The sequence below is a fragment of the Phoxinus phoxinus genome (assembly GCF_949152265.1).
Source record: "Phoxinus phoxinus genome assembly, chromosome: 7".
Taxonomy (NCBI): domain Eukaryota; kingdom Metazoa; phylum Chordata; class Actinopteri; order Cypriniformes; family Leuciscidae; genus Phoxinus; species Phoxinus phoxinus.
Window position 1 is genome coordinate 19,821,342 of NC_136882.1, and position 25,051 is coordinate 19,846,392.

The 25,051-nt window shown below is 35.5% G+C and overlaps 4 protein-coding genes across 7 annotated transcripts in view; 2 read left to right on the top strand and 2 right to left on the bottom strand.

Moving 5' to 3' along the window:
- lmo7a (LIM domain 7a) overlaps positions 1-7,987 on the bottom strand; it is a 53,378-nt gene extending 45,391 nt beyond the window's left edge. Inside the window, exons 1-2 of the mRNA XM_079617438.1 lie at positions 7,645-7,987; positions 2,401-2,471 (exon numbers count right to left, since the gene is read on the bottom strand). Of these exons, the coding sequence (XP_079473564.1) occupies positions 2,401-2,471; positions 7,645-7,713 (140 nt within the window). The 5' untranslated portion in view covers positions 7,714-7,987. The remainder of the gene's footprint in view (positions 1-2,400; positions 2,472-7,644) is intronic.
- A 692-nt stretch (positions 7,988-8,679) lies between these two features.
- uchl3 (ubiquitin carboxyl-terminal esterase L3 (ubiquitin thiolesterase)) lies at positions 8,680-15,795 on the bottom strand. 2 transcript variants are annotated; one of them, XM_079619480.1, is made up of 9 exons: positions 15,633-15,795; positions 15,418-15,496; positions 14,995-15,123; positions 11,261-11,417; positions 11,051-11,136; positions 10,897-10,944; positions 9,716-9,791; positions 9,496-9,554; positions 8,680-9,382 (listed from the first exon to the last, which is right to left on the bottom strand). In XM_079619480.1, the coding sequence occupies exons 2-9, from the start codon at positions 15,424-15,426 to the stop codon at positions 9,299-9,301; spliced, it is 648 nt and encodes a 215-aa protein (XP_079475606.1). In that variant the 5' UTR covers positions 15,427-15,496; positions 15,633-15,795; the 3' UTR covers positions 8,680-9,298. The 2 variants fall into 2 exon arrangements, with proteins under 2 accessions (XP_079475606.1, XP_079475605.1); XM_079619479.1 differs by having other exon boundaries at positions 15,485-15,496; positions 15,633-15,790.
- Positions 15,796-15,887: 92 nt separating this feature from the next.
- On the top strand, positions 15,888-21,025 carry sgo2 (shugoshin 2). Of its 2 annotated transcripts, none has more exons than XM_079619477.1 (8): positions 15,888-16,444; positions 16,536-16,619; positions 16,714-16,889; positions 17,179-17,256; positions 17,436-17,475; positions 17,682-19,589; positions 19,735-19,840; positions 19,983-21,025. In XM_079619477.1, exons 1-8 carry the CDS (start codon positions 16,378-16,380, stop codon positions 20,086-20,088), a joined length of 2,565 nt encoding a protein of 854 aa, XP_079475603.1. In that variant the 5' UTR covers positions 15,888-16,377; the 3' UTR covers positions 20,089-21,025. The 2 variants fall into 2 exon arrangements, with proteins under 2 accessions (XP_079475603.1, XP_079475604.1); XM_079619478.1 differs by having other exon boundaries at positions 19,738-19,840; positions 19,983-21,022.
- On the top strand, positions 20,517-25,047 carry c9h2orf80 (chromosome 9 C2orf80 homolog). Of its 2 annotated transcripts, XM_079619481.1 has the most exons (9): positions 20,517-20,625; positions 21,061-21,186; positions 21,331-21,412; positions 21,575-21,654; positions 21,757-21,847; positions 22,557-22,634; positions 24,047-24,134; positions 24,245-24,351; positions 24,488-25,047. In XM_079619481.1, exons 2-9 carry the CDS (start codon positions 21,146-21,148, stop codon positions 24,554-24,556), a joined length of 636 nt encoding a protein of 211 aa, XP_079475607.1. In that variant the 5' UTR covers positions 20,517-20,625; positions 21,061-21,145; the 3' UTR covers positions 24,557-25,047. The 2 variants fall into 2 exon arrangements, with proteins under 2 accessions (XP_079475607.1, XP_079475608.1); XM_079619482.1 differs by lacking the exon at positions 20,517-20,625 and having other exon boundaries at positions 21,048-21,186; positions 24,245-24,345.
- The last annotated feature ends 4 nt before the right edge of the window (positions 25,048-25,051 follow it).

Consider the following 25,051-nt stretch of genomic DNA (forward strand, 5'->3'; position numbering starts at 1 on the left):
TCCCGACACAGAGGGCAGGGTTTCAAGAGCTTGTGTGTTAGCAGCTCCGATTACTTCATGCAGACACACACTAAAATGACAGAAACTGTTCTGCCTTTTATGTTTAAACGGAATCCGACAATGATGGAGAGACTCAATAAGTGACAACACGTAGAATGCAACAGGTCTCTGAATGGTTAGTTGATGAATTTACGTAGCTGATGTTTGAGCGGACTCACAAATGTGCTGGACTACAACAACTCTCCCTCTTCTCAACATGGACTGCGGGATTTATGTAAATTTTAGGGTTGGTGATGTCACTAACCCGTGAGGAATGTCGTGTTGTCCCTACCAGCCGTTTGTTGTAGTCCTTAAAAAACGATTTCTTTAAAGGGGCTAAGTGGAGTTTTCAGCGGCATCTAGCGGTGATGTTTCAGATTGCAACCAATACGTTTACAAGATAGTGCTAGTTTTTATTTATTATGATGTGGAGTTTGTGTTGGAGTCTGTAGCCGTTTCTCAATGTCAAGGAAGGATCCTCGGAAGCCGGAATTTCGAGGATGCTACGTCATCGACATCCGTCGAAGGACTGTTCCAATGTCGAGGAGCCTCAGAATTTCAACCAAGGGCGGAGTCCTTCGTTCAGAAAATATCCCATATAAAGGAAAGGGTGCATAGGTGTAGACTTCGCGCTCTTCGCGCTATCAAATCGCCCACAATCCTATGCGCGCAGCTTTGCTATCTTGTTTAAAAAAAAAATACAAAATGTCGGATGTTAGCGGAGTCGGAGCAATAACGGGGCAATATGCTTTTAAATGCAAGTAGGCTATATTTACGTTACGATACATTTGTTATAACCGTCATATAAGTAAAGTTTAACGTTTAAATGCCAGTACAAATTACTACCGTATTGATATTACAAATTATACAAATTACGTTATGGCTAACCTGTCATTTTAACAAGTGTTAGCTTGTTTGCCGTCACCGGCATTTTACCATTGCATGCGTTTTAACAGCTAGAATGTTGCTATGGACGCAGTTCTGTTCACTCAGGCAATACAATCATTTTTAAATCAATAAACTCCTTTTTAAATCAATATTTTGTCTCAAATTAAGAAATTATTGATTTATTATTATTGATTTATTTTGTTAGGTAGGCAGCCATGTAATAAGCGGGATAATGTATAGCGAGCCAGTTTTTACAGCGAATACAACCCTTTTAGGTTTATTCAAGACCCCTCCGCTTCGCGTTAGAGTTCGCGGGGTTTCACTGACGGACGCAATGACGTGCACTTGCTAGAATGTTCCATTTACGTGGAATCCTAAAGAGGATCCTCGCCTAGCCTCTGAAGGAAATGACTCGGAGGAGCGCGCATGCAGGTCTCCGTCACGTCACTGGATTTTGCGGCAAATCCGACCCGGAGACTTCACATAGAAATAGGAATACTTGCTTTCAGAGGTAATAGCAAAACCCGCCAAGTGGATCATTTTATTGTGAGATTACAACCCCTTCACACAATAAAACAATAAAATAAAAACTGGATTCATTTTAGTAGAAAAACTCCACATAGCACCTTTAAAAGCAAATATCTCCATTTGCTTTGAACTTTGAGCATTGTAACTTTGCAGATTTTGTTTATGCTCAAAGAGCAACATTACACACTAACTAAAGTTAGAAAAGTGAAATCATACTCAACCACCCCTTTAAGATGTGCTTTTTTATTAATATTTTATATATATATATATATATATATATATATATATATATATATATATATATATATATATATATACACATACACACACACACACACACACATACACATTTGTCCATACACATTTACGAGTCAAAAGTCAGTGTGCTGGCGGCAAACTAATTCTATATATGGGGTTCAAATAGGGCATAAAGGTAACATATAAGTGAATGTCATTGCTTAACATTATGACACAAGCACCAATGAGGTTTGAGATTGAATAACCACTTAATTCTTGCTCTGTTGATCATGCAAGGTAATTTTTGATTCAGGAGACTTCATTTAAACCAGTTTACTTTTCCCTTACCTTTATGTACTTTTGGAGCTCAAAACATTTGGACCCCATTTACTTTAATAGTATGGGGAGAAAAAAAATAAAATAATCAGACTTCCTTTGTGTTCCATAGACGAAAGAAATCATACAGTATTGGAACAACATGAGGGTGAGTAAATGAAGACTGAATGTCCCCTATTTGAATGAACTGTCCTTTAGGACTGTTTACATGATTATATTATGTTTGTGGTGGACAGAAATTGCAATGAATATTAAAAACCATTACAAAACGATAGCCTAAGCCACAAAATTATAGCAGAATCCTTTTCATGGTTTAAGCAAGAAAACCATAGTAAAAAATAAAGAAGTATATATAAACATAGCTTTACTTACTCACACAACAGAAGTCCATTCTCCAGAGAACTCCGGAAATTACTGCTCCCAAACTTCTTCTTAGTGACTGCCTGCGAGACATGGACAAACACAGGAAGCACTAAGAACCAGTGAGTGGGAAGTTAGGATGTCCAAGGAAAGGAGAGGAAAGTTGTTCTTCCGAGCGTCTAGCACACCAGAACAATAACACAGCCTCTTTTGGAGAATCGTGGGTTATTCAGTAATCAGAGCTGGAGCCCAGTGGCCAAACCACAAAGAACGAGAGCATCTGGAGGAATGTCACAGTTCTACACACAGCTTCATGCCTTTCCAATGATCTCAAACTACTCCTGCAGGATACAGAAAGCAGGCAGCCCATTGTTTTTGCTCACACACAGGGAAGCATTTATGTTGTGTTTATTCCCTCAGACTACACGGTTACAATGTGAGCCCTGTTGCTCCACACCTCATATAACATAATCTATGAGTAAAGCCCTTTTTCCGATGCAAATGTTTTCAATTTCCAAGTTTAAACCCCAGGAAAAACATTTGACAGAGTTTAGCTTTTATGAGACAATGTCATTATGAGTAAAACTTTAGGTATGTTTTATAATATGCTACTGGTATAACATTAAATTTAAGAAATTAACTACAAACAATCAGATCAGACATACTGTATTGTAATATCTCCAAAACGGTCTCGTTGCAAAAACAAATTATGCAAAAGATATGAAATTTAGAGATGTCAATAAAGGGTAACAACTTATGGATGTCTGTGGTGTAGAACAGAACACTCTTAAGCTGCTTTTACTTGACTGTCACTCAAAAACATGGCATGTATTTAGAGGGTGTGGAGGGCCTTACATGTAAAATGACACTGGTTATGTTGAGATCAGCATTGACTGCGAGATTTGAACCGCAATTGTTCTCTTTTAGAAGCAGAGCTTCAAAGGACACTTTCTATGTCTGCTGAACAAAACAAGGACAAAAATAATGTATGGACAAACACTATAATCCTATAGTAATAGTACTACAAGTTACAAACTAAAGGTAGATTATTTCAACAGGAATTTTGTAGTCCGTGTCACACTGATCTAAATCTTTCAAAGCTTAAGAAAAAGAAAAAAAGGATAATCTTATAATACAGCCAACAAGTTGTAAGTTGTCAGAATATTAAAGATCAATGTTTTTGGAATGAAATGTCAAATAGCTTCCTGTCCCCTTCATATAGATTTATGTAACCATTACAAACTCTTACAGATATGGAGTGTAAAGAGACAAGAGGTTAATTATATATGAAGCACACACAGCATGGTGCAGTAAACATCAGTGTTCAATGACATATGAAATCCTGACCCCTGCTGTTCCTGTCATTGTAATGCCCATGATGTCTTATTGTTTTTAAACAGATCTCTGTAGCAGGTGGAGAACAATTTGAAAGCTTGAACAAATCACTTACATAACCAATAAATAACTGAACAAAAATATGAAACTATATTAGTAGGCTACTATTAAATTATATACTAATTGTAAAAGGAAAAACAGAATTTATATAGCAAGAATCCATTCAATGGTTCAAAAGTGACAGTGATAAAAGAATACTGGAAAAAAGTATCATAGTTTCCACAAAAATATTAAGCAGCACAACTGTTTTCAACAATGATAATAATAAGAAATGTTTCTTGATAAGCAAATCAGCATATTAGAATGTTTTCTGAAGGATCATGAGTAATGATGATGAATATTCATCAGCTTCACCATCACAGGAATAAATTATATTTTGAAATTTATTAAAATAGAAAACAATTTAAAATTTTAATATTTTACAATATTATTGTTTTTACTGTATTTCTATTAAAAAACACAAATTTGAGATTCTCTAAAGAATTCAAATTACAGGTAAACAGTCTCACATCCCTTACCTCCACATACACCTATTCTACCTGTACCTACACATCTACTCCAAAAAATTAGTTATTACAAACTATTTGTCCTTCAAGCTCAAATAACGTGATCACATACTCATTTAAATAGCAGGTTTTGATAATGCAAGACATTATTTTAATTCAGCTGCACTTTTGCACACAGCGATTGTTCATTCATGAAGGAGCAATGAGGCATTCCAAGTTGTTTGGACACACGGAATGCTGCACATCGTTAATTGTGCCAAAGTGCTTTAATCCCTTTGCCCAAGTAAAGTCTGCTGAGCAAGAAGGAATATTGGGAGAAAATGCTCAACACCACATCTCTAGGGTCATTTCAGGCTAAAAAGAACAATCAATTCAAATCTGTCAAATATTAAAAAAAAAAAATTACCTTATATACAACTACAAATTTAAACTTCAAATTAATTACCCTGATTTACCTAAGCAATAATGGATGAGATATTTAAAAAAACTTTTATTTAATATGATTTCACTACAATAATGATTTAGCCACAGTGGCTAATGGCAACTTTCTACACTTAGATATGCCAAGCAACTTCAGAAGGGTGGCTAATTTTAGGTTTGACTTGAACAAGCTGAGAACTACCCTGGAGAAAAAACAGGAATGTCTCTGCCCACAAGAATGAGCACATGTGACAAACTCCAGATCGTTCAGCTGACTATAACACCCTACACACTCACACACTCAGACTCCAGGACTGCTCAGTGCACCCTCACGCCTGACAACCCGTTAGTCATTCAGATTGGACGCTAAGCGGCACATCACCTTCCTTTGCAGGGGAGCAATCGGCTTGGGGCTGAAACTGCCCTGCCAAGGTCCACTGCCTGTGACAATGAACCAGTGTGCATGTGTGAGAGACTGATGTCACACTGAAAGCATTAGATTCACCCCTCATGAATTAAGAACAATATTTGTTCAGTTACAGCCAGTGCTTTGGCCCTGCCATCTCCCGCTGAGAAGGGAATTCACAAGGATAGGAAAGTCCTAATCATTTGTTCCCTGGACTAAGTGGGTTCCAGAGGGTTTGGAAGAATAAACCCAGTAAAGCGTGTGAAAACTGTTGCAGGTTTTTCCACTGTGAACTTGATGAAAAAATTTAATAGATCAGTTTTTTTCTAAAAAGTTTTTTAAGGGATAGTTCTACCCCAAAATGAAAATGCTGTTGTAATTTATGCTCACCCTCATTTTTTTGTACCTTGATTTTCTTTCTTTTGTGGAACATATTTTGAGAAATGTCTCACTGTTTTATGCCCAATAGAGGTCAATGGTCACCAAATTGGTTACCAACATTTTTCAGAATATCTTCTTTTTAATCTTTTGTATAACGTCCACAAGTCGTACAAGTTTGGAACGACAAGAGGGTGATTGATTGAGGACATAATTGATTTTTGGGAGAACTATCCCTTTAATGCATCACTGTTCGTAGAATAAGATACAAAAATGCATTGTCATGTCCTCTTAATCACATACCCCAAATGTGTTGGTGGTGGACAGGAAGATAATAATTCATAAATGTGAAATATTTAAAACTTTTATAAATAATGAATAAAAAGTTTGTTTTAAGTATTCGTTTCATTAATCAATATTAGAGAATTACTTTATTTATAAATTTTTTAGAATAATACAATAATAAAAAACAAAGAATATCTCCGTTTTGACAATGATATGAAATGTGACAGGGTACAAGAAATGTTATTTGTGAGCGAGACCTTCATAGGTTAAAGAAAATTTCACATAAAAGTAAACCGTGATACATTAAAGTGATTGTTCAACCCAAATTGTGAAATCTGTCCTCATTTATTCACCCTCGGCGTTTGGTAAAAGTAAATGAGAACAGACAATTATCTCAAACTAACAGTAGGAGTTCAATCTTCAGCTGGCTGGCAGGAGTCACGTGACCTGTCAGTGGCTGGTGGCAGCTGGCAGTCTGATTCTGGCAGGTCACGTGACCTGCTGGTGGCTGGCAAGTCAGCCTTGGTAAGTTTCAGAAACCATTGATTTTTTTTTGGGGCAGATTTTGTGTTTTGTATTCCTCCCTCTCTAGCTGTGGTGAATTACATTCATCTATTATTGTGCATCTCTTGAAATGATTGTTATTTTACATGATTGGTGTTTTAGAGCATTTTATGGTAATTAAAATAGTCAGATAGCCCTGGTTGATTCACGACTGGCTGCTTACTGACGCTTTCCTGGCTGCTCAATCCAGCCAGTCGTGGTTGAGCTATAACGCATTCTCGATCACTCTCGCCGCAAGGAAATATATTATTTTATAATTTATATATTCTCATAAATACATTAATTTACACAATCTACATGTTAGAGAGCTTTATCACAAATAAAGTGGTCAAATGGCCATGATCCCTACTGGTTGGTTAGTCTTACGTTCCAACTCCTACTCTCATTCCAAGGAATTATTTTTTGCCACTCGTGTTTTACACCTGTAATAAAATAGGCCAAGCTGCAAACTCCAACACATTTGTGCTCAATTCCTTAGGCCTAGTCTATGATGAGTTTCGTGTTTTATCTTTCATAGGCCTACTTTAATCTGATTCTTGTGGAATGTTTTTCTTTTGTGGCTTTATAATAATTGAATATATATATAGGTTTTTTATTTTTGTGAATATTTATATATATAGGCCTATATATATATATATATATAAATAATATATACTCGTAGCTCATCCCCGGCTGGCTAGATTGAGCGGCCAGAGAAGCGTCAGTAACCAACCAGGGCTATATGACTTTTTTTAATTACGATAAAATTATCTAAAACACCAATCATATAAAGGAACATCATCATATCAACAAATGCACAAAAATAAATGAATGGAATTCGCCAGAGAGGGAGGAACACAAAACTTTAAACTTGCCAAGGCTAACCGCTTTACCGCTAGCTACCAACAGGTCACGTGACCTGTCAGAATCAGACTGCCAGCTGCCACCAGCCACTGATAGGTCACGTGACTCCTACCAGCCAGCTGAAGATTGAACCCCCACTCCAAACTAATCATAAACAAACAGAGACACTAATGTCTGATTTAGCTACCTATTCATACACTATCAAGTTTTTAAAGATACTTGTATACGCATTACATTTCTCATGCAACACCAAATGTTGTCGTCAGCTTTTTATAAATTATGTTAAAGATGAATTTAACGGGTGTGTCTGGGTATAATTCAACATGAGTCTTAAATGAATATATTCAGTGCTCTATCGTTTAAGTTACCTCATAATTTGGCAGTTTCAAGTGTCATTTTTCCTAAATTGAATTGATTTAAATGAGAGCACGGCACGTGTAAAAGTGAGAACATTCTTACCTCAATCCATCTCTGTGCTTCTGAGTAAGCAGCCTCATAACCCACTGCAGACTGGGCTCGCCACTCCATCACCGGTGAAGCTGTAAGGAAACAGGCGTCTACAATCCAAGCCAAGACGCGAGAGTTCTGTTCTACGGTACCGCGTCGCGTGAATATTTTTAATACTAACGTTACCTGCTTTCTTAAAAAAAAAAAAAAAAAAAAAAGTCAGTCGGTGAAACACTTTTCTTATTCGACTAGCCTACTGCCAGTTTCAAAACTACCACTCCATCGAACGTCAACGACCGTAAAGGACGCAAGATAAACCCTTAAATCTTCCCTCGTTCTTTTACCTACTCCAGAGAAACTTTAGAGTTGTGTTGTGTACTTTATACGCCCCCTAGTGCGTCAGGATCGGTCAGGATACACATCTAAACTACCGTCAGGTTACGTTACAGGTGCCAAGGTAGGATAAAGCACCACTGGAGAAAAAAACAAAAATATTTAAAAACGACTGTCTAAGATTTAGTTAATGTTTACGTACAGAGTAAAAAGTTGAAGATCAGAACTGCATAGCATAAAAATGGTAAATTGTAATTTAAGCAGAGGGTGGCGACTTCTAATCATTTAAATACACGTTTTGTCAGCTTATTGATCATTTTGATTTTTAAAGTGAAAGTACATACTAGGGATGAATGCAAATGAGGGATGAATTTCAGTCTGCTAGTCATTCTGACTAAATTACAATTAACGAATAACAAAATAATTTTAATTACGCGAGAAGACAGATCTTCCAGAAACTCTGAACCTATCAGCATTTATTTTGCAATAATAACCAGCTGCCCATACATTAGGCCTACATGCTTATTTCAATGGTATTTATCAAATAATTCGCAAATAAATCATCACAGCTATGTAGGAAACAAAGGTACCTTGAATTTCCATGGACAAGTCATTATTCAAACACGTGACCACTGAATGTGGTATAAAAACAATTAAAATGTTTCTTAAATATAAGTAAATCTTACATTCTATAATAAATCTGAATCAAGTATTGTGGTTAACATTTTAATTTATTTTTAGATAACATTGCTGTTTTGAAGGGGGAAAGTATGGATGTAAAAACAAAAGATAGAAATTAATAATTGCTTGATTATTCATAATACTGCAATGAGGCCAACATGAGATGAAAACATTGGACAGTTGTTCTTTATTCTTAACTGCTTATTGTATTTAGAAGTAGGACCTCATATGTAATGAAACAGGCATCAGTCCAACACTTCTGTGAGAACAGTACATTTATTTTTGTCAAAATATGATGTGTATATATTCATCATGAGAACTTATTTTAGAATGGCTTCTTTACTGGCAGAAAAACAACACTCTTAGGTCAATTTGTATCATTAACAGAGAATAGATTTCATATCATTTTGGAGAAATTAACACAAAAAAGCATTTTAGTCAGAGTGTCAACATTCAGATACAAAATAATTTTATGTACATTTCTTGATATTGGCTAATTCTAATTTGCTTATTTGCCTCATGATCAAAACTTTCAACAAACTTTTATTTTAATCAGTCAAAATTTAACCTATACTGTATAAATGCTAAAGTGTTAAAGTATTCAGCACTTCTGAATGATTGGCAGTTTTTCTTTCAGGTAAAATAAGAACATTTATGCTTTGGAAAGAGCCACCACAGTGAAGCGGAGCTCCTGGGGATCACGTGCCATGAACTTCTTGCAGACCTCTGCAGAATCCTGTGGATCAAACACAATTTAAACAATGCCAACAAACTAAAACAAGTTCCAAATATTCAACCTTGTCAGAGAGAGTCTATACATCTATAGAAAGTCAATGAGAAACATCACACCTCAAGAAATGTGTCGTCTGTGGTTTTCCCATGAACAATTGGAAAAGGTTTACGTCCATCTGAAACACATGAACATAACACCTGTAATAATTAAGTATAAAAATATGAAGTATATTTCTTTAAATAGATGTTGATACTGTTAATCTTTACATTTTGTTTGCAGAAGTGACAAGCACCCAAAACTAAATGACAAAAAATACATTTATTAAAATGTACCTACCCAGTTCATATAAATATCCCTCAATGTTTGCAAAGGCAATGAAATGCAAATCCACCTTTTCATCTAAACCTGGAGCCTATAAAGGTGAGCAGAACAAATAAGTTAGCAGGTTGGACTTTTTCTACGACACTGGTGTAGCAACAAGACATAAAAGCAGAACTGAGATCCAACACAAAGAGAGTGCTAAAGGCCTCAGTGTCAGAGAAAACAATAAGGTCAGGAATTAGGAAAGTCATCTCAGTCCTTTGAAAAGACGTGAAACAAGATTGGAAGGGGTCTTAAAGGTTATACTGTAGGAGACTGCAGCAACAATTTTGGGTGTGCAATTTCAGACGCATTTAAAGTGGGTCTCTTACACGCAAGACAGCAGATATTTTCAAATTCAAAGGAACAAAGGCAGAAACAAGAGATTTATTAAGTGGAAGATGAGGACAGTGATAAGCTGTTATATACTTTTTTTTTCTTTTTTTCTGCAGATTGCATTTTGGCTTCAAAGAGAATAAAAGTTGTGTTTTTTGTGACAATTATCTTGCAAGTTATCTTGGACAAAATGTGCAAGTATAAAACGTTTGTAGATCACAGGGCTTATATTTTGTGCTAATTCAAAAGCCAATGGAAAAATCCTATTGGGTTTTTGTCAAGGGAACCAGTGTGATGCTAACTTCCAGGTTGGCCTACAAAAGTACGTAATCATTGCAGCACTCTACAGTTCCATCCTTGAGCCAGTGGGGAAGTTAATGTTTTTGATCAAAGATTAGAGAGCACATGAATTTTAAAGAAAAAAAGGATAAATCATTTACAATAAACCTTGCAATATTCCATTTCGATTTTGATTTCATGGTGACAATTTTTTTTGTCCATATCAGAAAACCCAGATATGCAAAAATGTGTTGTGTTAATTAATGGGTCCGGAATTAATTATAAGTTAAACAAAATATATATATATAGGCTTGGCCTTGTTGCCTTAATAACCTTGTTTGTTTTTTTAAAGAAGCAAGGACTAACACTTCAATATTTCCAATATAGTCTGCATTTCAAAATGTATACTACCACAACAAAAGAAAAACAGAACATGGAACATTCAGCAATGGGATAAAACTTCAAAATGTGTGTAGATACTTGGTACTGTTTTGAATGCTGTATTAACAACTAATCAACTACTATATTTAGCAAATACCAACCTCAGTCTGTCCTTCCTGAGCACTTGACTCATGTGTTACTCGGATACTCTGAAATCATAAAAATATCAGAGGTTGGCTGAAAACAGTCAGAAGTTTTTTTTTTTTAAAGTTCCAGTTACAAGCTGCTGTACTAAAATACACAATATTTTATCACCTCATCTTTTTCAAGGAAAGCTGCCTTTTCTTCTGGGCTCATCTTTGCAGACTGCAGTAAAAATGCCTTAAGGGGCGAATTCGGCTCTGTAAAAGAAGAATTTCACAACATACCATAAACAAATATATTAAACAAACAAATGAACTGACTAATAATATACTTTTCAAAATAAGGGAAATCATTCTGAAAATGAGCAACTCATATACTTACCAAACTCCAGATGCCTTGGATTGTTTGCCACGGCATGAATAAGCCCTATTGTACCACAAGCATTGCCGATGGTTTGTTTCATGAAGTACACATCCGAGGACACCTCTTGCCCTTGTGCCTTAATTTTTGCCTCCTCTTCCTGTCTAAAGGTTTCATACTACATTGAGGAAAAGAATTATATTACTAAAAATAAATCTACAGTAAATATCATGTTGTAAAAAATAATAATAAAAACGAATGACGAAGATGCTTCATTCTACTGACCGATTATGAATATAGTCTTTTCATACGCGAGTAACATTGGTTTTGCTATGTTTCACAGAACCAATATATGCTGTTGTTATAATGTGAGCTACATTAACTGGACAGTTTTGAGTGTCATCATTGGCTGCATTTACACTTTGCATTAACATGCGACCTGTATCTGGATGTTGTCCACATAGACAAGAAGTGTAAACACGTTTCTGATTGGAATGTTATCCGATCAGCGTGTCCTGGTCCAGAGGTAGTCGAGGACGCATTGTGATCGGATCTCAGTGTAATGCTAATGCAATCCAGTCATCGTATCTACATTCAGAGGGCGACGTCATAAAAAAATCCCCGCCCAGTCTCCCCACGTGGCTGTCAGAAAATAATGGACAGACAGTTGACAAGAAATTACCGGTACTTGAACCTTACAATAAACATCCATCTTTAAAACTGTTTCTTTTAGACTTGCATTATACGGTGTCATTTTCCATTTTAATTGTGCAACATTATCTGAACGAGGCGATCGCCTGTACAATCACAGTCAGTGATCAGTCATCAGATCTTGATGAAGAGCGTGTGCTGCTTTGCCAAAGGAATAATCGGAATACACTTGGTATTTTTTTATGTTTTTGTTGTTTCAGCATGTTTATTAATCTCCCATTTCTATCAATATAGTCATAACCTTAAACCCTGATGATTAATGATGTGACTTGTTTAACATGATCAACCCAGTTATTTTTGTATCATCAACTCTAGAAGTATTCCTTCATTCAAAAAACTTAATTTGATCTAAGACTGGAGATTGCAAAGGAAAGGAAAGTGAGTGAGTGAAAGCATTGGGACATTGTTTAATTTGTATCATCTTTACTCTTAATCTGGTATTGTATAGCCTACCCTTGTTTAGTTCTAATAATGCTCTTTAATGTGATGGGTGTTATTTTATTTCTTTAATGCAAAGGTGTTCAGATACTGCCGTTTTCTACATGTTACACATAAATGCTTTTCATCATACAAGATTAATGTTGGGGAAATTAAATACCCTATTTGTGATCACTTGTACTTTTGTTGAATAAATCACAAAAAAGTCCCTGCTGTGGGCATTGCCATTGATAAACGGTAAAGTGAAAGTTGATTTACGCTAAGCATAAAAATATTGTTGCTTTAAATATTGTGCGAGAAACAGAAATCCAATCGGTTATCCAGATACAGAGGCCACTTAATGTGAACACGCCTTGTCCTGATTGGCTATTGATCCAATCTGCTTGATCGGATCAAGGTGATCGCATGTTAATGCCACATGTAAACACAGCCATTGTTTGTCTGAAGATGGTGTGCTGTTGGCGACTATCAACAAACTCTTGCTTGTATACAAATTTTTTGTTCTTCCTTGTCGTTCAGTCGTCATCTTTGCTTATTTTTTGTTTCTCAGAAATCACTTTCTGCACCTTTAATACAAGTTGCTTGCAGTTTTGTCTAATTTCTTAATTTACTGCCTAAGTAACTTTGTTAGATAGTAATGTTAATTAACGTTTGTGCATATTTGTATTAGAGCTCAGGTTTGTATAACACATATCATTTGTTACATGTTTTGTCATGCTGAAACCTAACTGCCCAAGTCACTAACACTAATTACATAACCACATAAAGATTAGACAGATTATAATTTAAACCAACAGAAAAGGTGCTCAAATCATGAATATCATTAGACATTTGGTACAGCAAATTCAGTTATTTTGGGTCATAATAAAGAGAAAAAATTACTCAAAATCTCTGTTACATTTCATGCAGATCAAGTCTTTACCTGATTCATATATATATACACACACACACATACATTAGAGATGCACAGTTTTTATTTTACCTCAGGAAAGTCATCGGTTTGTTAGTTCCCTTTTTAAAAAAAACCCACTAGAGAGGAACAGTGTCGTCGACCCAGATCCGGCCCACATCTGGTACACGTGCAGTCAACACATACCAGATGTGGGCCGACACCATGTTGCTGTCAAGGGAGATTATTTACTGTTAATTATAAATGTTTGAATAAATTTGCCATGAAGACAAGTGCTTATGAAAACTACCTTATATGTGTAAGTTGTATACAAACATTTCAGCTTTTATTTGAGTATAAATATTATATCTGGAAATAAATAGCAGTTGAATATAATAGCTCTCTTGTTAATTTTAACCTCTAGTACTATAGTGTACCAAATGAGAGGGTTCTCTGTATAGTTCGCAACATTATTTGGGAGAGATTTTTTACTCATAAGAAAAAAAAACTAACTATCGGCATCGGTCGATATCATTCTGAATAATCGGCTATCGGTATCAGCTGAGAAATTTAATATCAGTGCATCTCTAACATACATATATATACTACATATATATACTACATATATATATATATATATATATATATATATATATATATATATATATTAGGGGTGTGCAAAGCAGCCGCTATTTGTATCTGTATTTGTATTTGTTGAGGAGGGAAAAGTATTTGTATTTGTATTTGTATTCGAGTAAAATTCAAAATAGGCGTAAAAATCGTAATCATAAAAAAAAAATTTGCGTTACACTTCTAATTTACATTATGTGTAAGTATTCTTTAATTATATCCATTATAATAATTATGGATATGCAATATTGGTTGATGTTTTTCCATAAATCCAACACTGAAACAAGGAATGTCATTGAATAGAAAATAACATAACAGCCATTACCTCATCCACCATGGTTAAACCAACAACTAATAAAATACCATTGTGAACATTGTGAAGCCTACAGCCTACATTGCTGTCTGCAACAGACAGAGTAACTTACGTACCATATAACTCCCACACGTGCATACAATTCGACAAAACTACACAAGCATTTTTAAACTTTTTAACCGAACGTTAACGTTACTCTGTCAACAGCCTATTGTCTAAATTACCGCGCTAAACAGCTAAACAGAGCGAACACGAGAGCACCCGACTGCAGACGTCAATAATGCCGCGTAATGGAATAATCTCCCGATCGCTTCTCGAAAGTTATAAACTGCCTCAGGAACCCAGTTAAGGTACAAACATCTATTCAACAAAAATAGTGTTGGAGTTGAGTGTTTTTTCGCTCAGCCGAGCGCTCTCTGTTGCTGTGTGGAGCAGCCTGTGTCCGTCACTCACTCACTCATCCAGGCGCACTGCGGTCTCATGAGGAAACGCAGATTTTTGAAATAAAGTTTTTCTTGTTCCCGAATACAAATATTTTTTAAAGTATTTGTTCGAAATAAGTATTTGTAAAAAACACGTTATTTGTGCCTTTCCGAATACCGTATTCGGGTTCGGCTCCACCCCTAATATATATATATATATGGGAAAGAGTTGATGCCAGAAACAACCATATCCAGTTTCATGTCCACCATAATTTACAAACAGACAACTAACTACAAACACAGAGCTTGTTTACGGACATGGAGTCTATATGAGTGTAAAGTACAGTCATACCTTCTCTGTTATAGGGAAGAGCAAAAGTAGAGCGCACACAGGCCTTGGCACCAAACTGAGAACTTCGGGCTCCAGACCGTACACATCCCCAAACTGCCAGGTGGGTACCAAGCCAAGCTGCCGTAAAAACTTAACAAAAGTATAACACAACACGTAGATTAAATACAATGATTAAATACAAATCATATAAGACTAGTAAGGGGCTTGAAGTGTATGAACATGCATAGACACCAAAGGGCCTACACAATACAAAAGCATTTCTATTTAAACATAATGAATAATAAACTAATGTGGAACATAAAATATATTTTACATTAGTACAAATGCAATAAAGTTACAAACAATATAACAAGCGCAGCATTATTAATTAACATAATAAATCAAAGTTGATAATTAGCTTTATCACCAGCGTGCTTTAATAACCTGATTCATTCATTTGGCACAAGTTTTGAATCCTAGACACACCCAGACAGCCGAGACATCTACTCACTTGGTTCATAACCTGTAAAGCAGACACAGAACACAAAACAGTATCATATAAAATATGATGTAAAAGACATAAGCAGCAGCTTACCGTTGCTGCTAAAATGAACTCTTGAACGATATAAAACTAAATCAACAGGAAATTATTTCCATACCTCTGGGTTAGCTTCCAGTGGTAACCAGCGCTGGCCCTCCATCTCAGATTAAGCCCCGTCTAATATCCTAAATAAAAAAAAAGATGATATTGCTTCCACGAGCAATGGTGTGGACGCTTTGACAGCTGAGGAGGAAGTTCAATGGAATATCTGCGCGCGTGTGTGTGTGAATTCAGCGACTAGCCTAATGTCCCAGCGGAAATGCAGGCTTAAATTTCAAAATAAAAGTCAGAGTTACCATAGAAACGATCTTTTATATTAGGGACAACGTGCCTGTATGCGGCATCATTCGTGTTGTAGTATCACGAAAATCTTTGATAGTCTCACCAAGCTTACATGCACAGCAGTTTTCTAGTAAAGTCGATATTGTGGTTAAACTTTTATTCTGAAATCTTCTCTTTTTGTGCTTTGTAATTATTTTATCCTTTACTTGCTTCTTCTTCTTCTTCCATAAGGCTGCTCTAGTTTCATGTTAGTGATTTTATTACCCTTTTCACGTCCGTCAGAGGTTTTGGTTAGCTGGTTAGTTCCTATATACTGTCTATGGTTAGTTCCTATGGTGTTGTAGGGTAGACTGTCACGCAACAGATTTAGTCCAGTGGGTGGCGGTATTTACTCAACAGTTGGTTCTAAACGCTAGTAACCGCGAGCGAAGAAGAATTTTAAGATTCCGCGGCAATGTTTGGTTTTAAATTTGTATAAACCGATTTAATTTGTATGCGCAGTATTTGATATCCGAATAGAAATGCATTACAACAAGAATAAAGATAAACCACATCAAGCCTCGAGTTTGTCGTCTTCTTTTATTGCTGGTGAGTAACGTTAGTCCGAATATAGCATCATATTCTTAACGGCTGTGTTTACATGATTGTATAACGTTACTCAGTCATGTCTTTTCTACAGCCCCCACTGATAAAAAGGAAAACACACGACTGGGCAAACAGACGGCGTATGTATACGCAGCCAAGATAAAGACGAAAATACACAGTAAGAAATACTAAGAAATGCCAAACAGGTAATCTGTTTGCAGTTGGCTACTTGTGCACTTTTATAAGTTAACCGATGACCATAACTTTTCCAGATACCTCATCATTCTTCAAGTTCTCTTTGAAAAGCAACAACAAGGCTCTGGCCCTGGCTCTGGTTGCTCAGAAGAAGAAGAGCAGGGAGTTGGAGGAAGAGGTGGTGCGGCTGAGGAAAGATGCGCAGACCACTAATTTCGATCTTGCTTATCAGCGTCATAAAAGCAAACAATTGGTGAGACCGTTAGAGTGAAGTCTGGTTATATAGAATTTAATTATTCTGGCACGAATGTTTGTTTTTGTAGGTTAACGTTACTTTCTAAAGTTAGGCATTCGTATTAACTTAAGCCTTGGTACCCTGACTCTACTTTTACAGGCACAACGTCTCCTTAAGACTTGTATATCATATTGAGCTTGTACTGTAGGCTACTTTAAAAACACTTTAAAGAACATGCATAACATTATTATTATTATTTTCTACAATAGATGTAAGTTAGTTAATGTAGTTTCTTTTCTTTCCCTAGTTTTCCATTATACGAGAGTTTTATGACTCTTCTCTTAACTGGATGACAAAGGCTGTTGACATTTTTTCTAATGATGAGGTGAGCTGTCAATATAATTTTCTAATAATTAAGTTATATGGCTATTTTTCTTGTTGTTGATAATAATCAGAATGATATGCATGAATCAATATTTTAAAGACTTCAGACAAGCTTTGTTGATTGTTCACAAATAGCTAATTGTTCAATTACTATTGTTGTTTATTAATATTATTTTAAAGGTTCCAGACAGTATGGACACTGAACACAACACCAGTAAAGGTATGAGAAGAAGACAGTGTAAGCTGTTCATTGTATACAATTTTCCTTAAGAATGTCAGTCAAGCTTAATTTTGAAAATATATTCAAGTTTGAATGATTGGCACTCTTAGAAAAGTTATGAATTTTCAAAGTATCTTGATGCAATATATATTTTGCATCAAGCTGCTGTTATTTTATTTATTAATAGCTATTTATTTATTTTTCAGACCAAATGTTTGAAATGGAAAAAGAGGTTGAGAATTTGCCAGAGAGACCGTTGTGTCCACTGAAGGGCAATTATGCGTCTGTACCAGTGGATACAGCTATGGGTAAAGAACCTACAGCCTGTGATGTTCTCAGCAAAGAGAGAAACAGTCCAGCACAGCAAAACACCCTATATGACTCTGAAATGGAGATGACTGTTAATGACAGTGCTGCTGAAATTGTAACAGTTGACACAAATGCAAGAACCTCTAGAGTTACAGAAGAACATCAGGAAAAGAAGGATTTGTGTCTTCAAGGAGAAGATAGTGAGCATGTATCTGCCGAGGAAGACCTGCCAATTGAATTTAGTAGGTCAGATTATACATCAGCTGTGCCAAAAGAGTTGACCACTGTGACACAGCAGTGCTCTCCCACTGTTCAGAACGAGGTGGTGAATGAGCATGAAGAGGAATCAATAACCGCACGCAGGAAGACTCACGTCACCTCTCGTTGCACTAAAAGTAGCAGGCGCACATGTAAACGGAAAGAACCAAACCCAGATTCAGTGAAAACATACCTTATCTCCCAAGATCCTTCTAATGACATTTTTAATGATTGTTTCAGTGATCTTGAGCTTCAGAATTCTGAAAAAAGAAAGACAATTTCTTTAGATGGAAATATTTCAAGTAAAGCTGCTAAAAACAAAGCAAAAGAGTCTCATGCTACCCAGGAACCCAGGAGAACATTTATAGTTCGAGATGAGCTAAAACCTCAGAAGAGCAGGAGGACCAAAGTCTCATCCCTTATGATGGATCACAGTGCATCGTATGTGCATGAAAATGTTGAGTCTGCTGGTACTTTATGGCCAGAAACTGCTGGTACTGATGTGCAAGCAAGTGAGAGTGCAGTTCAAGTTAAAGAACATAAAAACAAAACTCTGGCACAAAAGAACAGAGGAACATTTGTGATACAGCCAAGTCAATCATTCAACAGCCCAGAAGGATCACAGGAGGTAGCACCAGGAACCCAAATGACAGCTCAAAATATTGGTTTAGATACTATTGCACAACAGCACAAGGAGCCTGAGCATATCTCTCATGAGATATTGAAGGAAAACTCCTATCATCCAGAATGTACACAAGATGTGCATATCAGCCTTGTACAGAAAGCCTCCGAATGTCCATCATCAGTTCCCGGTAAAGCTAAGAAACACAGAAAAGAGGGGGCAAATAAAAAAAAAAACTGGAATGCTGCAGGAAAAGAAAAATCCAAAGCATTAACAAAGAAACAAAACAGCTGTGCTGCGAATATGGATAAAAATGTGTCGACTGAAAGGAGAGATGTGATTGATTTTCAGAATGGAGCAGGATACAGGTCTTTGTCTAATACTTTACAACTACCAGGGATATCTCATTGCTCAGAGGAGGACCTCAGGGATGAACATAATGCAGAAACCCCTGAAATACGCCACCCTTCCTCTGTTGACAAGCTTGATCAGGCTGACCATATCAATATGGATCCTCTTAACATAGTTCTGGACCAAACCAGCAAAGCTCATGAGAGCAGGTGCAGGAAAACGTATGTCATATCATCTTCTCATGAATCTCTAAATAAAGAAATGACTGACAGTGGTGCTTCCAGCAGAACATCATCTTCTGAACGTCATCTTCTCACAAATGAAACGGATGATGTTTCAACTGACATGAACGTGAGCATGTTTATCAAAGAAAAATATCATTCGACTTCAGACAGTTTTAGTGAACACACAGACCTTCAGCTCACAGAGGAGAGGCCTCCATGGGAGACCATAGAGGGTTACGCTGAAATGCTCTCAGTCGAAAGCTCTGCCCACAGCCCTCAACCAGAGGCCCTCTCTCAAACTATGAACATTTACCAGGACCAGGACTCAGAATTGAGGCACCAAGCTCCAGGTAATCCTTATGCGTTGGTCTAAATGCTTTGTCAATGATTGTATAGGTGAATCAAATAATACATTTAATTATTTTCCCCTTTTTTCATTTCACATATTTGTCTTTCATTTGTTTATATTTAATACTTTTTTTATTCTGTGAACAGAAGATAGCAGGGTTATGAAGAGTCTAACAAATACAGACGTTAACTCTTTAGGGAGAACACGAAGAAGAGCAGCACCAGTCTCCTACAAAGAGCCAACTCTCAATTGGTGAGTCACACTTGAATAATATAATGATATAAAATATAATATGATTTATTTCTGCCTTGATACATAATCTGTAATAATTTTGGATAACTTTTGTATTTTCTTTCATTAATTGATTGATTTGATTTATTTTATTTTTTTGCAGCAAAATGAGACGTGGGGACAAATACTCCGATACAAAATTCTTGAACTCTCCAGTGTTCAAAGATAAGAAGAAAAAACGAAATAGGAGTGAATTTCCCATTGATTGATTTCAGTCTTTTATTTAATTTAATTTTTTGTTATTTTGTTTTATTTACTTTTTTAATGCAATTAAAATGTTTAATGGGTTGATCTTAAAGTAAGCATTTTAATGACAGCTGTTAATTAGCCTTCAGATCTCAGCATAGTTTCATTCTTGTGCCTTTAGGCAATTTCGTTTGAATTTTAAATGATTTTTATTTCTGTGGTTAATAAAGAGAACCTGCTCTATATGCTGTTTATTATTAACTTGATTCTGCTTTCCAACCCTAAATTGTGTTCCTACTGATCATATGGAAGTAATCTCTAATCTCTTTCCTAACTCATTTTACATGAACGTTGTATCTGTGTTATGTAACCGAGCACAGGCCGGCAGTGTTAAAGTGATTAAAGGACTGAATTAATTATTTAGAGGACTGTTCACATGAGAGGACTACAATTGTGCGATCGAGTAGGAGTGTCTGTTCATCCAGTTTATACTGTCTGAAAGCAGATGGAAGCTTCTGATATAGGCATCTTATTGTGCTATCAGGAAGTGTTAGTTGTAGGTAAGTTTAGGTTTTTTCTTAGTTGACAACAATGTTTATGTTTTTTATGTATCAGTTTTTTTTTGCGTCAGGGCATACGTAGATGCATTACATTAAAATGTAATTGATTTCTATTCATGGACTGTTCTTATTTCATTAGTAACTTGTTGGATTATCCCAATTGTTTGCAAATGTTAGTCTTATCACATGCCTCAGGTAACCTAACACAAGTCTGTTAGATATCCTGTCACATTTTCGTCTCACTTTTCCTGTTCATTGGAAGCTGAAGTTTGCCGTTTGCTTCCTGTGTTTAGTGTTGCCCCTGGCAGAGGATTAAGTACTATTTGATTCTTGTAAAGCACTTTGTATTGTTGGTTTTAAAAGTGCTTTATAAATAAAGATTATTATTAATATTAGGTAAAATTTAACTCATGTTTTTTTCTTATTTTCTTTTAGCATTACTGTTATAATAGAATTTCAACTATCTAGACTGAATTTTGGCATAAAGAATTAAGTGTCTCATCAACTGAGGGTCTACAACATGGAGGCCAAGCGATTGAAGAGGGATGTTAAAACTTTGCTGTAAGTAGTTGAAATAAATTCACTGAAGTGTATCAGGATAAATAGGATCATAAATTGTATATGCAAAGACACACATTTAGAACAAATCTTAAAACTTTTAACTGCTGCTGAAAATGTCTGTATATATATTTTAACATCTTTTAGTGGTGAATATATTGGACAGCGACTCAGAGAAAATGGTTTTGATCCAAAAGGGAAGAGCACTTTTACAATGTTAGATGATTTGGTAAGTCAATATTAAAACAACAGTTTAATTGCAAAGGTTATATTGACCTATTGAGATGAAAATTTAGTTGTGAGTTGATGTTGTCATGTTACAATCGTTAATGGTATGGAAACTAGCTTTGGGCTTGTATTGCTAAATGTGCATCTTTACACATCCATATAGGCCCATTATGATTTGGCTATAAGTGTGGCTTTGTGGTGGCTCAATAAAGATGATGAGAAGAATTTAGTTGAGAACAACATGTAAGTAATTTATATTACTGGAATTTGTGTATGTTTAATAGTTTCATCGTATTTTTGCAGTGTTTGCATAAACTCATATTTGACCATGCTATGTCTTTGTAGAGGAATTGGCAGTTTACGACATATGAGCCAGTACCCTAATCGTCTGGAAAGAGAAGCAATGATCCTTTCTTCCTTTGCTGGAATGCTTCTGGTAAGGTCCATAAGAGAGTATAATATGCCGGTTGCCATGTAATTCCAAAGCTGACAAAATAATAAATAAATCAATATACAAAGAAATGTACAAAAATACAGTATATTTATTTCCTTATTTATGTATAGTTGTAATAAAAAAAAAATCAACACCCATTGCAAATCAGGTTTATTGGCAACATTTACAGACTTTCAGCTGTTGAACACATCAAACAAAATAGCTCAACACAATACACAAATGTTTTAAGTGGTTTCCCCCAAATTCAACTGAAAATGCAACTTGGTTTGCAATGGGGGTTGAATACTTTCTATTACAACTATAATTATGTTTACCACATTTATTTTTTCATTAATTTATTTATACATTTCTTTGAGGTAAAACGCCCCCCTCATTAGCATACAGACAGACCAGAGCTCAGAGTGGCAGTGCTGAAGTTTGAGGCCACAGTGACACCTTGTGGTGTGACCAAACGAACCGCAAAATGTATAAATAAATAAATGTAGATATAAATAGATATATACATAAATAAATGAATGAAAAACTAAATCAATTTGAAAAAAAAAAATACAATAAATTAGGAAATAAAAGTTTTATTTATTTATTTTTTACATTTCTACGTATATTTATTATTTTGTCAGCTTTGGAATTCCATAGGTTTTCAACAGCAATTCTGTTTTTGACAAGTTGTATCATGTCCTCTCATTTTCAGAACAGCTTACCTATAGAAGACATTCTGTCATTGTACAGTTGCAAACCATCTGCATCTTACCCTCATAATCACGATAAGGTATTTGAGAGTATTTATTATTTGAGAGTGTGTTTGTCACACGAGTGAGCAGATGTCATGCAGGATTAAAATGGGAGGGATATACACAGGGGCCTATATGAAGCCAGTTTAGGCTAGCCAGTTATGTTTCAGTTTAGTTTGTGCCAATATAGGCACTATGAAAGTGGTTTGGCTTTTAGCTGTGTTCATCGCCATAGTAACTTATGTTCCACGGCTAACCTGCTCTGGGGCAGGTTATGCTCCAGGTAAGAGACCTCAAACCAAAATTGGATCAAAAGTAAAAATGCAATGAGCAAAATAAGTCCCCCTGTTTCTACTCCAAATGAAGTCACATAGCAACTTATTTTTAAAGACTAAATCATCTGGCTTTTAGCAATGCTTATTTATAAAAATAATTGTTTTATGATTTAGATATTATTTATGTAATTATTATACCCTTAATCCATTGCACATGCACAATTTTAGTTGATCAACTATTATGCCCTTAGTTTAAATTATTATAAACATATAAGGGTAAAATAAATAAGCTTTAGAATCAATAGATAAACTTTACAACTTTTACTTGCATTGATATTGCAAGATTTTTTTTCTTTTTAGTTGTCCTTTCATAGACAGCTCTTATTTTTCTTCCTGTGTAAATTTGTTTAAATTCATAATATTGTTCAATCTCGTAATTTTTTGCTGAAGAGAGAAGGGAATCGCAGTTTCACTATTCCACAGCATGTGGTTGGCTGTTCGCTAGTGATGTCACAACTAATCCTGTAACCATAAGTTTGTTCAATTACCATCATAGTCTGTAAATAGAAAGCCTTTAATTGTTGTTTAGTCTGTCATTTCACATGATACTTCTCAATCAGGAGGTCAGGACCCACTATGGGCCTCAACAAACATAAAAGAGGTCTGCGGGATGACTTAAAATTAACAAAACAATTTATTTATCTTTTTAAAATGTATTTATTTAGGCATAGTACATATTAATCTAACTGCATTACTAAAAAAAATATAAAAATAGTAAATAAAAACACTAATAGTTAATGATAAAAAGGCAATAATATTTTTTTTCCTCAATAACTTTTCTAGATAAATATAGGCCTATAGTTCTTGAAACTTCTGAAATTACCAACTGAAACATGATTAAAATTATATTAATAAAAAAAGCAACCTTGTCATAATGACAGCAGAAATACCAAAATCAATATTTTATCATACAGTATATGGAGGGCCTTCAAATTGAGACAGGTTGAGAGCTGCTATACTTTATACCGTACAGACGTACAGTACTGTGTCATGAAAATGTATTCCAGAATCCCTCTTTAATTGCTTTAACTGAAGAGTTTTATGTCATCAAATTTCATTTTAGAAAAGGAGAAAAGCATAGTTTTAAAATCATTTCAATGTCTTTTCCTCAACAGGGCAACATTGTTCACCCATTCTCCCTCTCTTATCATCCATTTGCTATGCTTAGTTCATTCAAAGCAGTAGAGCGCTCAAGAAAACACAGTATGTGAACCTTTACATATTTTAATAAAAACATTGTTGATGCATAAATTGAAAGTGCAGAACAAAAGGTTTTGTTGATTGTTTATCATTGCCTTTTGTCTCTTTACCAGCCCAGGTGCTGAAACGCTGGATCAAAGAACACAGTAAACAGAAAGTCTCTCCGGTAACAGAGACATTGGAGTCCTCCTCCTCTTCCAGCTCCTCATTTAGTGTGAGTGTAAGTCTGCTTTTCCTCAGATACATGTTATAACACTAAACACTCAGTAAAATTCACTCAAAAAGTAGAAAATTACTGCCATCATGTGCTCAGATTATGTACTGTAATTATTGCACCTGTTTTTTGACAAAAACAGGACAGTGAGGACTCTTTAAAAGATGAAACCGCTCACTATGAGGGCTCGCAAGAATCTCTGCAGGACTGAAAACAGCAGCTGTCCAACAAGCAAATATTCATTTGCATGGTTTATTAAACACTGCTATGATTACACATTTAACATCAGGGGTTTCCTGGTTTGCCTTTATTGTTAAAATAGTGGTTATTTCCCAAGACTTTGTTCACAGCCAGGGAGTAATAGAGAGCAGATTCGTTTATAATCTATTTTATAAATACCAAGATTACTTTTACTGACTTTCTTAATATATATCCAATGTTTTCACACATTATCTTTTAGAAATGGAAGGTGTGTGTATAATTATGTTGCCCAAGCATTCTCATTTCATTCTCATGTGAATGAAGATGCAATGTTAAATATGCAGTAATCAATAAAGTTATTGAACTACTTCTTAACTCAGTAACACGTGGTACATTGCAGATGTATTTCGTCCTGTTGATGCATTCCATGTCATAAGCAATAATTCCATCACATAAAGCATCTCATTAGTGCCTGGATCAAAACAGAGGAGGGCAGCTGAGGTCA